At 40.6% G+C, this 16,331-nt stretch overlaps 1 protein-coding gene across 1 annotated transcript in view; it reads right to left on the reverse strand.

Moving 5' to 3' along the window:
* Nucleotides 1-8,477: 8,477 nt before the first annotated feature.
* The window catches only part of LIN7C (lin-7 homolog C, crumbs cell polarity complex component), a 101,798-nt gene continuing 93,944 nt past the window's right edge, over nt 8,478-16,331 (reverse strand). Inside the window, exon 5 of the mRNA XM_053720391.1 lies at nt 8,478-11,067. Coding sequence (XP_053576366.1) covers nt 10,912-11,067 — 156 coding nt within the window. The 3' untranslated portion in view covers nt 8,478-10,911. The remainder of the gene's footprint in view (nt 11,068-16,331) is intronic.

Below are 16,331 nucleotides of genomic sequence, written 5' to 3' on the forward strand. Positions count from 1 at the left end.
CACAATTTCTCTGGAGGAATCACAATAGGATCACAATCATCCAGAGACGCTAAAACCTCCCTAAGCAACAGGCAGAGGTGTTAAAGCTTAAATTTAAATGACATAGCATCCGAATCTGTCTGAGGCAAAACATTCCCTGAATCAGAAATTTCACCCTCAGACAGTAATTCCCTGATCCCCAACTCAGAGCACTGTGAGGGAACATCGGAAATAGCTAATAAAGCATCAGAGGATTCAGTATTTACATTAATACTTGACCTACTGCGTTTACCCTGCAACACTGGTAATTTAGACAATACCTCTGTAAGGGTAGTTGACATAACTGCAGCCATCTCCTGCAGAGTAAAGGAATTAGACACACTAGAAGTACTAGGCGTCGCTTGTGTGGGCATAAAAGGTTGTGACACTTGGGGAGAATTGGATGGCATATCCTGATTCTCTTCAGACTGAAAATCATCCCTAGGCACACTTACTTTATTTAAAATATGCTTTTTACATTGTAAAGCCCTTTCAGTACAAAAGTTACACAATGTTAGAGGGGGTTGCACAAAAGCTTCTAAACACATAGAACAATGAGAAACCTCAATGTCAGACATGTTGAACAGACTAGTAATACCACAAAAGTCGTTTAAACACTTATTTATAAGCATAAAATAAACATTAGAAAAAAACGTGTACTGTAACTTTAAGAAAAGAAAAAGTGAACAATTTTTCCAAAATGCACAAAAAACGTTAAATTATTCCCAAATTTAACTTAATATCGTTTGTTAATCCAAAAATTACTGCACCCAGAAGCAAGGGCAGAAATAAGGCTTTAGATGTACTTATATCAACATGTAGTCAAAAGATAGATAAAAATACACTCTGCACCCCGCCACAGCTCTGCTGTGGCGCCTACCTGCCCCCAGGATACTTCAAATCAAGTTTCCAACCCTTCAGACCAGCTACACAGTCCAGGAGCCACCGAGTCACTGTTTGCTGCTGCTACACCTGAAGAAATTGCGCCAAAATAGGCTCCGCCTCTTAAGGTCAAAAGTCGGAGTAGGCCCAAACAACACCGCATGGAAATGCAGTTTTGCACTAAAATAAAAATACACACACAATATAACCCTCAAGCATAAAACCAATAAGTTTTAAAGTGATTGGCAATTTTCGTTCTTTTGAACACATATTCCTGTAGGCAATCCTGATATTAACCTAACCGCCACTATACATTTATAAAAAAATTAGTAATATGTAGTTTATTTTTTAGTCGAAATATCGACTATTCACAGTACCTGCTCCTCCCACAGTTTACTTCCTTAGTTTTAGACATATCACGTATACAGCGGTCCCACCCGCTGTTTACGTCTCTTCAATGCGCGCTCCCGTTTTCACTTCCCATTGCGCATGGTTGAAATGCTGTTTCCACTTTCAATCAACCATAGTATTCATTGAATCAATACATTCAATGAATACTATCGTTGTGAAGAGAAGGAAACGATCTGCTAACCCAGCCCTGTTACTGATGTACTTACCGAAATGACAGGGCTCCATAAAGTAAAACAAATGCGCATGCACGAAATGTCGGTGAACATGATAACAACGCAAGCGCAGAAAGGAGTAGTGACGTCAGCGTAAGCGGGTGGGTCCCCCTGTGGTTAGAGCCTTGATTGGTAATTAAGACGTCAATCAGACTGACACTAAGTAGGCGCGCATGCCGGGTGGAGGATCAAAATAACGGGAGCCAACGAACAAAATAAAAAAACAAGGTATATAACAAAAACATTGTAAATCGATGAATGAAACTGGTATTTATTTTTAATAGACGTTAAGGGTAACGTTAGTGAGGATGCACACTTTACATTCACTTTAAGTGCCAAAAATAAAAAACATAAAACATCGTTTTTTTATATTGTTTCCCATGTCACATAATGCCCAAATATCAACTAATGATAAATATAAAATAGGGACTCCAGTAACACCCCTCTTATTAAAATAGGTTTTACTGCTTACCCCATTCCCATACAGGGAAATAATGCCAGCCAGTTCTGATACACCAAGTCTCCTCAGAAAAAAATGCTGCACATACCTTAATGCTGCTTGTAGCATGAAACCGGTCTCCACAATGAAGATGTCTTATGGTTACCTTCAGAAGTCTTGTGGGAACCAGCGTGGATCTTAGTTACAAATGCTAAGATCATCAAACCTCAGGGCAGATATCTTCTTTCATATCCCCCTGAGGAAAAACAGAATTTATGCTTACCTGATAAATTACTTTCTCCAACGGTGTGTCCGGTCCACGGCGTCATCCTTACTTGTGGGAATATCTCTTCCCCAACAGGAAATGGCAAAGAGTCCCAGCAAAGCTGGCCATATAGTCCCTCCTAGGCTCCGCCCACCCCAGTCATTCGACCGACGGACAGGAGGAAAAATATAGGAGAAACCATATGGTACCGTGGTGACTGTAGTTAGAGAAAATAATTCATCAGACCTGATTAAAAAAACAGGGCGGGCCGTGGACCGGACACACCGTTGGAGAAAGTAATTTATCAGGTAAGGTGTGTCCGGTCCACGGCGTCATCCTTACTTGTGGGAACCAATACCAAAGCTTTAGGACACGGATGAAGGGAGGGAGCAAATCAGGTTACCTAAACGGAAGGCACCACGGCTTGCAAAACCTTTCTCCCAAAAATAGCCTCCGAAGAAGCAAAAGTATCAAATTTGTAAAATTTGGCAAAAGTGTGCAGTGAAGACCAAGTCGCTGCCTTACATATCTGATCAACAGAAGCCTCGTTCTTGAAGGCCCATGAGGAAGCCACAGCCCTAGTGGAGTGAGCTGTGATTCTTTCAGGAGGCTGCCGTCCGGCAGTCTCGTAAGCCAATCGGATGATGCTTTTAAGCCAAAAGGAAAGAGAGGTAGAAGTTGCTTTTTGACCTCTCCTTTTACCAGAATAGACGACAAACAGAGAAGATGTTTGTCTGAAATCTTTTGTAGCTTCTAAATAGAATTTTAGAGCACGGACTACGTCCAAATTGTGTAACAAACGTTCCTTCTTTGAAACTGGATTCGGACACAAAGAAGGTACAACTATCTCCTGGTTAATATTTTTGTTAGAAACAACCTTTGGAAGAAAACCAGGCTTAGTACGCAAAACCACCTTATCTGCATGGAACACCAGATAGGGCGGAGAACACTGCAGAGCAGATAACTCTGAAACTCTTCTAGCAGAAGAAATAGCAACCAAAAACAAAACTTTCCAAGATAACAACTTAATATCTATGGAATGTAGAGGTTCAAACGGAACCCCTTGAAGAACTGAAAGAACTAGATTTAAACTCCAGGGAGGAGTCAAAGGTCTGTAAACAGGCTTGATCCTAACCAGAGCCTGAACAAATGCTTGAACATCTGGCATAGCTGCCAGTCGTTTGTGAAGTAAGACAGATAAAGCAGAAATCTGTCCCTTTAGAGAACTCGCAGATAATCCTTTATCCAAACCTTCTTGCAGAAAGGAAAGAATCTTAGGAATTTTTATCTTATTCCAAGGGAATCCCTTGGATTCACACCAGCAGATATATCTTTTCCATATTTTATGGTAAATCTTTCTAGTTACCGGTTTTCTGGCCTGAACCAGAGTATCAATCACAGAATCTGAAAACCCACGCTTTGATAGAATCAAGCGTTCAATCTCCAAGCCGTCAGCTGGAGGGAGACCAGATTTGGATGTTCGAATGGACCCTGAACAAGAAGGTCCTGTCTCAAAGGTAGCTTCCATGGTGGAACCGATGACATATTCACCAGGTCTGCATACCAAGTCCTGCGTGGCCACGCAGGAGCTATCAAGATCACTGAGACCCTCTCCTGTTTGATCCTGGCTACCAGCCTGGGAATGAGAGGAAACGGTGGGAACACATAAGCTAGGTTGAAGGTCCAAGGCACTACTAGTGCATCCACTAGAGTCGCCTTGGGATCCCTGGATCTGGACCCGTAGCAAGGAACCTTGAAGTTCTGACGAGACGCCAACAGATCCATGTCTGGAATGCCCCATAATTGAGTCAACTGGGCAAAAATCTCCGGGTGGAGTTCCCACTCCCCCGGATGGAATGTCTGACGACTCAGATAATCCGCTTCCGAGTTTTCCACACCTGGGATGTGGATCGCAGATAGATGGCAGGAGTGATTCTCCGCCCATTGTATTATTTTGGTAACTTCTTTCATCACCAGGGAACTCCTTGTCCCCCCCTAATGATTGATATACGCAACAGTCGTCATGTTGTCTGATTGGAATCTTATGAATCTGGCCTTTGCAAGCTGAGGCCAAGCCCTGAGAGCATTGAATATCGCTCTTAGTTCCAGAATGTTTATCGGGAGAAGAGACTCTTCCCGAGACCATAGTCCCTGAGCTTTCAGGGATTCCCAGACCGCACCCCAGCCCACTAGACTGGCGTCGGTCGTGACAATGACCCACTCTGGTCTGCGGAAGCTCATTCCCTGGGATAGGTGGTCCAGGGATATCCACCAACGGAGTGAATCTCTGGTCTTCTGATCTACTTGAATCACTGGAGACAAGTCTGTATAGTCCCCATTCCACTGTTTCAGAATGCACAGTTGTAATGGTCTTAGATGAATTCGCGCAAAAGGAACTATGTCCATTGCTGCAACCATCAACCCTACTACTTCCATGCACTGAGCTATGGAAGGACGTGGAACAGAATGAAGAACTTGACAAGCGCTTAGAAGTTTTGACTTTCTGACATCTGTCAGAAAGATCCTCATTTCTAAGGAATCTATTATTGTTCCCAGGAAGGGAACTCTTGTTGACGGAGACAGAGAACTTTTTTCTATGTTCACCTTCCATCCGTGAGATCTGAGAAAGGCCAGAACGATGTCTGTATGAGCCTTTGCTTTTGAAAGGGACGACGCTTGTATTAGAATGTCGTCCAAGTATGGTACTACTGCAATGCCCCTCGGTCTTAGAACCGCTAGAAGGGACCCGAGTACCTTTGTGAAAATCCTTGGAGCAGTGGCTAATCCGAATGAGAGGGCCACAAACTGGTAATGTTTGTCTAGAAAGGCGAACCTTAGGAACTGATGATGTTCTTTGTGGATAGGAATATGTAGGTACGCATCCTTTAGATCCACGGTAGTCATAAATTGACCTTCCTGGATAGTGGGTAGAATCGTTCGAATGGTTTCCATTTTGAACGATGGTACCCTGAGAAATTTGTTTAGGATCTTTAAATCCAGAATTGTAGTGCGCTTGTTTAGAGTAGAAACTGCCCCCTCGACCTTAGGGACTGTCTGCCATAAGTCCTTTCTGGGGTCGACCATAGGAAATAATTTCTTAAATATAGGAGGGGGAACAAAAGGTATGCCGGGCTTCTCCCACTCCTTATTCACTATGTCCGCCACCCGCTTGGGTATAGGAAAAGCGTTGGGGTGCACCGGAACCTCTAGGAACTTGTCCATCTTGCATAATTTTTCTGGAATGACCAAGTTGTCACAATCATCCAGAGTAGATAACACCTCCTTAAGCAGTGCGCGGAGATGTTCTAATTTAAATTTAAATGTCACAACATCAGGTTCAGCCTGTTGAGAAATTTTTCCTGAATCTGAAATTTCCCCATCTGACAAAACCTCCCTCATGGCCCCTACAGATTGGTGTGAAGGTATGACAGAACAATTATCATCAGCGCCCTCCTGCTCTTCAGTGTTTAAAACAGAGCAATCGCGCTTTCTCTGATATGCAGGCATTTTGGATAAAATATTTGCTATGGAGTTATCCATTACAGCCGTCAATTGTTGCATGGTAATAAGCATTGGCGCGCTAGAAGTACTAGGGGCCTCCTGCGTGGGCAAAACTGGCGTAGACACAGGAGATGATGTAGAACCATGTCTACTCCCTTCATCTGAGGAATCATCTTGGGCAATTTCATTATTTGTGGCAGTACTGTCCTTACTTTGTTTGGACGCTATGGCACAATTATCACACAATTTTGAAGGGGGAGACACATTGGCTTTCATACATATAGAACATAGCTTATCTGAAGGCACAGACATGTTAAACAGGCTTAAACTTGTCAATAAAGCACAAAAACCGTTTTAAAACAAAACCGTTACTGTCTCTTTAAATTTTAAACAGAGCACACTTTATTACTGAATATGTGAAAATATATGAAGGAATTGTTCAAAATTTACCAAAATTTCACCACAGTGTCTTAAAGCATTAAAAGTATTGCACACCAATTTTCAGAGCTTTAACCCTTAAAATAACGAAACCGGAGCCGGTTACAGATGTAACCCCTATACAGTCCAAGCTACAGCCTTTGCTGTGACTTTACCAAGCCCAGAGGGGAATACGATACCAAATGACGCCTTCTAGGAACTTTTCCAACTACTTTCAGGTCCTCACACATGCATCTGCATGTCTTGCTCTCAAAAACAACTGCGCAGTAATGGCGCGAAAATGAGGCTCAGCCTACAACTGGGAAGGCCCTTCCTGACTGGAAAAGGTGTCTAACATAGTGCCTGACGCTAAAAAACGTTCCCCGAGTTTATAAGTGTGAATTATCAGCATAAACATGTATAAAATGTCCAAATAAAGCAATCGATTTAGCCCATAAAAGTGTCTACCAGTTTTATAGCCCATATTAAGCCCTTTATTCTGTTTGAGACTAAGAAAATGGCTTACCGGTCCCCATGAGGGGAAATGAAAGCCTTCCAGCATTATACAGTCTTGTTAGAAATATGGCTAGTCATACCTTAAGCAGAAAAGTCTGCTAACTGTTTCCCCCAACTGAAGTTACTTCATCTCAACAGTCCTATGTGGAAAAAGCAATCGATTTTAGTTACTGTCTGCTAAAATCATCTTCCTCTCACAAACAGAAATCTTCATCTTTTTCTGTTTCAGAGTAAATAGTACATACCAGCACTATTTTAAAATAACAAACTCTTGATAGTAGAATAAAAAAAAACTACAACTAAACACCACATACTCTTAACCATCTCTGTGGAGATGTTGCCTGTGCAACGGCAAAGAGAATGACTGGGGTGGGCGGAGCCTAGGAGGGACTATATGGCCAGCTTTGCTGGGACTCTTTGCCATTTCCTGTTGGGGAAGAGATATTCCCACAAGTAAGGATGACGCCGTGGACCGGACACACCAATGTTGGAGAAATAGTACGCACCGGTACCATTTAAAATAAAAAACTTCTTGATTGAAGAAACTAAAACTAACACCAAACTTTACCATGTCTTCCTAGTATAACACAGGCAAAGAGAATGACTGGGGGTGGAGGGGCTATATATACAGCTCTGCTGCTCTTTGCCACTTCCTGTTAGCAGGAGGTTAATATCCCACAAGTAAGGATGAAATCCGTGGACTCGTCATATCTTTGTAAAAGAAAAATCTTTCATGATTTAAATAGGGCATGTAATTTTAAACAACTTTCCAATTTACTTTTATCACCAATTTTGCTTTGTTCTCTTGGTTTTCTTAGTTGAAAGCTAAATCTAGGAAGTTCATGTGCTAATTTCTTAGACCTTGAAGACTGCCTCTAATCGGAAAGCATTTTGACAGTTTTTCACCACTAGAGGGCGTTAGTTCATGTGTTTCATATAGATAACATTGAGCTCCAGCATGTGAAGATCCTAAGAGCAAGCACTGATTGGCTACAAATGCAAGTCTGTCAAATTAACTGAAATAAGGGGGCAGTTTGCAGAAGCATAGATACAAGGTAATCACAGAGGTAAAAAGTGTATTTATATAACTGTGTTGGTTATGCAAAATTGGAAATTGGGTAATAAAGGGATTATCCATCTTTTTAAACAACAAAAATTCTGGTGTAGACTGTCCCTTTCAGTCTAATTGGCTGATGGCTATTATATGATACAGTGGGCAGGGAAATGGAGACAATCTTTGAAATTTCTCAGAAACAAATCTAATAATTTGAAATTCAGTTTAAGCGCTGTTGTAGGTTTACTATGCATTTGTGGATTATATAAAAATAAAACTGTATTTAATAGTCCCTTGTAAGGGATGTAACTCAAAATTGAAAAGGTGCATAAGTGAATTTCAGTTTTAAGTGGAAGCATTTCTGAAATATAAATGGTTCTAGTAAAATGTATCCGTTTCATGAGCATATATATGTACATATGGTGAGTGACCAGAGGACCTTCATTCAAACACCTCCCCTTCTCAGAAAGGCTACAAACTTTCTAATACAATACACCCCAACACAAGCTCTCTCAGCAAGCACTGTATCTGGATTCTGGTGCACGTGCAGCATATTTACTTATGTCCCTGAAGCAATAAGAATTTTAAATTAGAAGCATTTTTGCAAAAACAAGTAATCGGCAAAATATTGCTTTTCTTCAAAAATCCTTGTGCAAATTTTAATTTCCACCGTTATGTCCCTTTAACAAATTAAGAATTGTATGTCCCTTGAATATTAGACTTGATAAATAGATATAAAATAAAATGCATTCTTTCAGTCAGTTTGTATTTCCAAATAATTGTTTTTATTTTTACTTGAATCATTTTATCTATAAAGCACTAAAACATTTCAATCAATCTACCTTTAAATAACAAAAGAATACATTGGTAGCTAAAAAGGCTTCAACATACATTTAAAATCCCTAAAATAATTAATGTAAATGACCAAAACATTAGCATGTGAGCGACCACAAGCAATGAGCACACAATCATGCATTTCAGGCTTAAACTGAACATGTGTTGCTACAAATGATTGGAAACCTTCCCTGTACAACTATGACAAATTACACTGACAAACATGCATTTACACAAAGAAAATGGCATATAAACACTTCTGCAAATTAGAATTTATGTTTGATAATGCTGTCATAATAACCTTAACAGTTGAAGGATCTTTCAGAAGAAAATAAAATTAAAGAAGTTGTGCTTTTAAAAAGGACACACATTTTTTGCTGGATCTTTCGGATTATTTGTAGATCCTGGTTTTATATTTTTATGTAAGCTTCAGTCTGATTTATTTAATAAAAAAAATAAAAATCATATCACTAGTTTTAAAAAAAAAAAAAATCTTAGTGCAGAAGTTTTTGAATCAAACTTCTTTGCACTTATGATGCAAGAAACTAAGATAAAAAAAAACAACAAATCTAAAATCTTTATTGTAATTTTTTTGGGCAAAAGGATATTTCTTGCCATTTCAAGAAAAATGTAATTTTAAAATAAAAAGTAATTGTCATATTTCTTTTTAACAATTATGAGCCAGAGAGACAAAATACCTAATGTACTTTCCTAATGTCTAATAGACCCATGAACTTCTATACTGAATTTTATTTCTCATATTCATCAATTTTCCATTCATACTAGAATTCTTCACTTCAGTAAGGTTGATAAAAAATAAATAACTTATCACAACCTTGACATTTGCTTATTTTATAGCAACAACACGTTTTACCCCATGATATGTGACGTTTATAATTAAGCCTTCAATTTTATTTTGATGGCGGGAAAAAAAAATGTAAATTGTGTTTAAGTGAAATAAATGTGATTGCACAAGTAGATGATATATGTGAAGTTGCTATTAGCTTTATTCTGCAAGAGTACCGATTTTTATAAGCACCAATATTCATGAATAAAATGGATACATCCTAACAGACACAGAACCCCCCCCCCCAAAAAAAAAAGCAAATATTCAAGCAACATATCTAGTTACAGCAAACTTAATTGGCTTCACGCTAACGTTTTCATTCTACTTTGGACTTGGGGGGGTTACAAAATAAATATTAATACAGTACAAATGATCCAGGTCACTCAGTATTATATTACAAAATACATCAACCATCACTTTTGCAAGCTGTAGAATTGCTGATTATGATACAAATGATGGATCCCACTGCCATAAGGGTTTTCAAAATATGCCGATATCTTGTCAAAACCTTACAGAAGCATAGAAGTACAAATACTGGTCTGCTTATTTAACCACTTGGCAACCAGAGGCTGCTGTGCCACTTTAAGGTGTATGGCTGTTTTTTTAACCTATACAATGATCTATACACAAAATTCAGCAATAAGGAGCTACACAGACATAAGCTGACACTGCAATATCATGTTTTTTGCTGCATCCCCATAAAAAAAATAAGTATAAGACTTGAATAGTGCACTCTGGTGAGCTAAGCTGGGCACTACAGTTCTGCATTATGATTAAATCAAGGTTCTCCTTGCCACTAAACAATGTAGTGCATATGTGAACCGTGGTGCTATAGCGCCATCTAGTGACCAAATAAACTAACTGCCACACAGACTACATTTTAAATATTCTGCAATAAGAAAAAATAATCAAAGAATATGCTCTGATTTTTAAAAGACAGCAGGTATTTTACCAAAATGTATAGATTCCAAGCCAACTCATAAAATGTACATTTAGTCTGAATATAATGGACAGTAACAGCTGCACAGCATATCTTATAATAGTTGCAAGCTAGATTTACATGACACCTTGAGTTAAAAAGCAATGTACACCCACTATTTACAAACCACTCTGTGATGTGCATATTCAGTTACAATAAACATTTAACAGATATAACAGATTCTAATGCACAATCTGAATAATACAAAGCTTACAGGTGAATACAAAGTGATGAAGATTCAGTTGTATTGAAAAAAAAAAACTCTACAAATGTGTAATTACATCACTATAGTAAAAATTATTTTGATATTACAAAAGTGGGTAATTAAAAACTGCCCTGTAAACGTTTTAACATTCCTTAGAGAAAGGCCTGTAAGGGACTGGATTCCAACTGCAAATGCTGAAGGGAGTGTCTACAAAATGCTCAGGGCTGAAAACCTTTGCAGAATGGGACTGTTAAGAGCAGTAGGTTGAAAGCTTGAACCCAAATTCATGTAAGGTGGAATTCAAAGTCTGTGTCTTGCTTGTGCATTTCAATTAGTTTTGCTGCCTGCGTTTTGCCGATCTCATTTTTTCAAATCGCGATTCCATTTCTTCAAGAACCCTCGGTGTATATCGAACCACCAGCTTCACCTTTCCTTGTGCAGCTTTCAGAAGTTCAACAGCTTTTTCGTGGTGCTCACCTTCTACGCTCTGCAGAGCAAATGCAAAGTGTACATAAGTGAATACATTACAGTGGGTCAACAACCAGTTAAAGGGACATAATACTCATATGCTAAATCACTTGAAAGAGATGCAGCATAACTGTAAAAAGGAAATTTATGCTTACCTGATAAATTGATTTCTTCTATGATACGACGAGTCCACGGATTCATCATTTACTTGTGGGATATTATCCTCCTGCTAACAGGAAGTGGCAAAGAGCACCACAGCAGAGCTGTCTATATAGCTCCTCCCTTGACTCCACCCCCCAGTCATTCGACTGAAGGTATAGGAAGAAAAAGGAGAAACTAAAAGGTGCAGAGGTGACTGAAGTTTTAAATAAAAAAATATAATCTGTCTTAAATTGACAGGGCGGGCCGTGGACTCATCGTATCATAGAAGAAATCAATTTATCAGGTAAGCATAAATTTCCTTTTCTTCTATAAGATACGACAAATCCACGGATTCATCCTTTACTTGTGGGATACAATACCAAAGCTACAGGACACGCATGAACGGGAGGGACAAGACAGACACCTAAACAGAAGGCAACACTGCTTGAAGAACCTTTCTCCCAAAAATAGTCTCAGAAGAAGAAAAAGTATCAAATTTGTAAAATTTGTAAAAGGTATGAAGGGAAGACCAAGTCGCAGTCTTACAAATCTGTTCAACAGAAGCATAGTTTTTAAAAGCCCATGTGGAAGCCACTGCTCTAGTAGAATGAGCTGTAATTCTTTCAGGAGGCTGCTGTCCAGCAGTCTCGTATGCCAAACGGATGATGCTTTTCAGCCAAAAAGAAAGAGAACTAGCCGTAGCTTTTTGACCTCTACGCTTTCCAGAATAGACAACAAACAGAGAAGATGTTTGACGGAAATCCTTGGTCGCTTGCAAGTAAAACTTCAAAGCACGAACCATGTCCAGGTTGTGCAACAGACGCTCCTTCTTAGAAGAAGGGTTAGGACACAGAGAAGGAACAACAATTTCCTGATTAATATTCTTATTTGAAACAACCTTAGAAAGGAATCCAGGTTTAGTACGCAAAACCACCTAATAAGAATGGAATATAAGATAAGGAGAGTCGCATTGTAACGCAGATAGCTCAGAAACTCTTCGAGCAGAAGAGATAGCAACTAAAAACAGAACTTTCCAAGATAGAAGTTTAATATCTATGGAATGCATGGGTTCAAACAGAACCCCTTGAAGAACATTAAGAACTAAATTCAAACTCCATGGCGGAGCAACAGGTTTAAACACAGGCTTAATTCTAACCAAAGCCTGACAAAACGACTGAACGTCTGGGACATCTGCCAGATGCTTGTGTAATAAGATTGACAAAGCAGCAATCTGTCCCTTTAAGGAACTAGCTGATAACCCCTTCTCCAATCCTTCTTGGAGAAAGGACAAAATCCTAGGAATCCTGATCTTACTCCATGAGTAGACTTTGGATTCGCACCAATAAAGATATTTATGCCATATCTTATGATAAATTTTCCTAGTGACAGGCTTCCGAGCCTGAACCAAGGTATCAATGACCGACTCAGAGAATCCCTGGTTAGATAGAATCAAGCGTTCAATCTCCAGGCAGTCAGCTGCAGAGAAACTAGACTTGGATGTTGGAATGGACCCTGAATGAGGTCCTGTCTCAGTCGCAGTTTCCACGGTGGCAGAGATGACATTTCCACCAGGTCTGCATACCAAGTCCTGCGTGGCCACGCAGGCGCTATCAATATTACAGAAGCCCTCTCCTGTTTGATTCTTGCAATCAGACGAGGTAGAAGAGGAAAAGGAGGAAACACACAAGCCAGGTTGAACGACCACGGTACTGCTAGAGCATCTATCAGTACTGCTTGAGGATCCCTTGATCTGGACCCGTAACAAGGAAGTTTGGAATTCTGACGAGATGCCATCAGATCCGGTGTGCCCCATTGATTAATCAATTTTGCAAACACCTCCGGATGGAGTTCCCACTCCCCCGGATGAAAAGTCTGACGACTTAGAAAATCCGCTTCCCAGTTCTCCACTCCTGGGATATATATATTGTTGATAGATGGCAAGAGTGAGTCTCTGTCCATTGAATTATTTTGGAAACCTCTATCATCGCTAGAGAACTCTTTGCTCCCCCTTGATGATTGATATATGCTACAGTCGTGATATTGTCCGACTGGAATCTTATGAATTTGGCCGAAGCCAGCTGAGGCCACGCTTGAAGCGCGTTTAATATCGCTCTCAGTTCCAGAATATTTATTGGTAGTAAGGACGACTCCTGAGTCCACACACCCTGAGCCTTCAGGGAATTCCAGACTACACCCCAGCCCAAGAGGCTGGCGTCAATCGTCACTATGACCCATGCTGGCCTGCGGAAACACATTCCCTGGGACAGATGATCCTGTGATAACCACCAGAGAAGAGAGTCTCTGGTCTCTAGATCCAGATTTATCCACGGAGATAAATCCGCATAATCTCCATTCCACTGTCTGAGCATGCACAGCTGCAGTGGTCCGAGATGTAAGCGAGCAAACGGAACTATGTCCATTGCCGCTACCATTAGTCCAATTACCTCCATACACTGAGCCACTGATGGCCGAGGAATGGAATTAAGTGCTCGGCAAGTGGTTAAGATCTTTGATTTTCTGACCTCCATCAGAAAAATCTTCATGTCTACCGAGTCTATAAGAGTTCCTAGGAATGGAACCCTTGTCAGAGGAACACGTGAACTCTTTTTTATGTTCACCTTCCACCCGTGAGTTCTTAGAAAAGCCAACACGATGTCCGTGTGAGATTTGGCTAGATGGTAAGTTGATGCCTGAATCAAAATATCGTCCAGATAGGGCGCCACTGCTATGCCCCGCAGCCTTAGAACCGCCAGAAGGGACCCTAGCACCTTTGTGAAAATTCTGGGAGCTGTGGCTAACCCGAAAGGAAGGGCCACAAACTGGTAATGTTTGTCCAGGAAGGCGAACCTGAGGAACTGGTGATGATCTTTGTGGATAGGAATGTGAAGATACGCATCCTTCAAATCCACGGTGGTCATATATTGACCCTCCTGGATCATTGGTAAAATTGTTCGTATAGTCTCCATCTTGAACGATGGGACTCTGAGAAATTTGTTTAGAGTTTTGAGATCTAAAATCGGTCTGAAGGTTCCCTCTTTTTTGGGAACCACAAACAGATTGGAGTAAAACCCCCTGCCCTTGCTCTACTTTTGGAACTGGGCAGATTACACCCATGATATATAGGTCTTCTACACAGCGTAAGAACGCCTCTCTTTTTGTCTGGTTTACAGACAAACGTGAAAGATGAAATCTCCCCCTTGGGAGAGAATCTTTGAATTCTAGACGATACCCCTGGGTCACAATTTCTAATGCCCAGGAATCCTGAACATCTCTTGCCCAAGCCTGAGAGAAAGTCTGCCCCCTACTAGATCCGGTCCCGGATCGGGGGCTGCCCCTTCATGCTGTCTTGGTAGCAGCAGCTGGCTTCTTGGCCTGTTTACCTTTATTCCAGGTCTGGTTAAGTCTCCAGACTGACTTGGATTGAGCAAAGTTCCCCTCCTGCTTGGAGGCGGATGAGGAAGTAGAGGGACCTCCTTTAAAGTTTCGAAAGGAACGAAAATTATTCTGTTTGGTCCTCATTTTAACCGTCTTGTCTTGAGGAAGGGCATGACATTTACCTCCAGTAATGTCAGAAATGATCTCCTTTAGTTCAGGCCTGAATAGGGTCTTACCCTTAAAGGGAATAGCTAAAAGCTTGGATTTAGATGACACATCAGCAGACCATGACTTAAGCCATAACGCTCTACACACTAAAATGGCAAAGCCTGCATTCTTAGCCGCTAATTTAGCCATTTGGAACGCAGCATCTGTAATAAAAGAATTTGCTAGCTTGAGAGCCTTAATTCTATCCAAAATATCCTCTAATGGGGTCTCAACCTTAAGAGACTCCTCTAGAGCCTTAAACCAAAAAGCTGCTGCAGTAGTTACTGGAACAATACACGCTATAGGTTGCAGAAGAAAACCCTGATGAATAAACAACTTCTTTAGAAACGCATCTAATTTTTTATCCATAGGATCTTTGAAAGCACAACTGTCCTCGATAGGTATAGTTGTACGCTTAGTCTGGGTAGAAATAGCTCACTCCACCTTAAGGACCGTCTGCCACGAATCCCGAATGGTGTCAGATATGGGAAACATTTTCTTAAAAGTAGCAGGGGGAGAGAACGGAATGCATGGTCTATCCCATTCCTTAGTAACAATGTCCGAAATTCTTCTAGGGACTGGAAAAACATTAGTGTAAGTAGGGACCTCTAGATATTTATCCATTTTACACCGTTTCTCTGGCGGGATGACAATAGGGTCACAATCATCCAGAGTCGCTAAAACCTCCCTGAGTAACAAGCGGAGGTGTTCAAGCTTAAACTTAAAGGCCGTCACATCTGAATCTGTTTGAGGGAACATCTTTCCTGAATCAGAAAGCTCTCCCTCAGACAGCAATTCCCCCACCTCCAAATCAGAACACTGTGAGGGTACATCGGAGATGGCCAATAAAGCATCAGAGGGCTCAGCATTTACTCTAATACCGGACCTACTGCGCTTACCCTGTAAACCAGGCAGTTTAGATAATACCTCTGTAAGGGTAGTAGACATAACTGCAGCTATATCTTGCAGGGTGAAAGAAAGACGCACTAGAAGTACTTGGTGTCGCTTGGGCGGGCGTTAAAGGTTGTGACACTTGGGGAGAAGTAGATGGCATAACCTGATACTCTTCTGACTGAGAATCATCCTGAGACATACTTTTATGAGCTAAAATATGTTCTTTGCAATCTAAGGCCCTTTCAGTACATGAGGGACACATTTGAAGTGGGGGTTCCACAATGGCTTCTAAACACATAGAACATTGGCTTTCCTCAATGTCAGACATGTTAAAACAGGCTAGTAATGACCACAAACAGGCTTGAAAACACTTTATTTTGTAAAAAAAAAAAACCCATCATTCTGAAAAAACGGTACTGCGCCTTTAAGAGAAAAAAAGCATACAATTTTTCCAAAACTGCTTTAAAACGCTAAAATTATCTAAATTTTTTGATAAATGTATCCTAACTTGTCAGCTAAGATTGCCCCACAAGGAAAGGAATACTTATCCCTTAAGAACCAAAAACGTTATACCAAAAACGTTATAGTTAAACAAAAACACCCCCTGCACCTCGCCACAGCCCTGCTGTGGCGCCTACCTGCCCTCAGGGATCTGCAAAATCGGAT

The sequence above is a fragment of the Bombina bombina genome, chromosome 7, assembly GCF_027579735.1.
Source record: "Bombina bombina isolate aBomBom1 chromosome 7, aBomBom1.pri, whole genome shotgun sequence".
NCBI classification, from domain to species: Eukaryota; Metazoa; Chordata; class Amphibia; order Anura; family Bombinatoridae; genus Bombina; species Bombina bombina.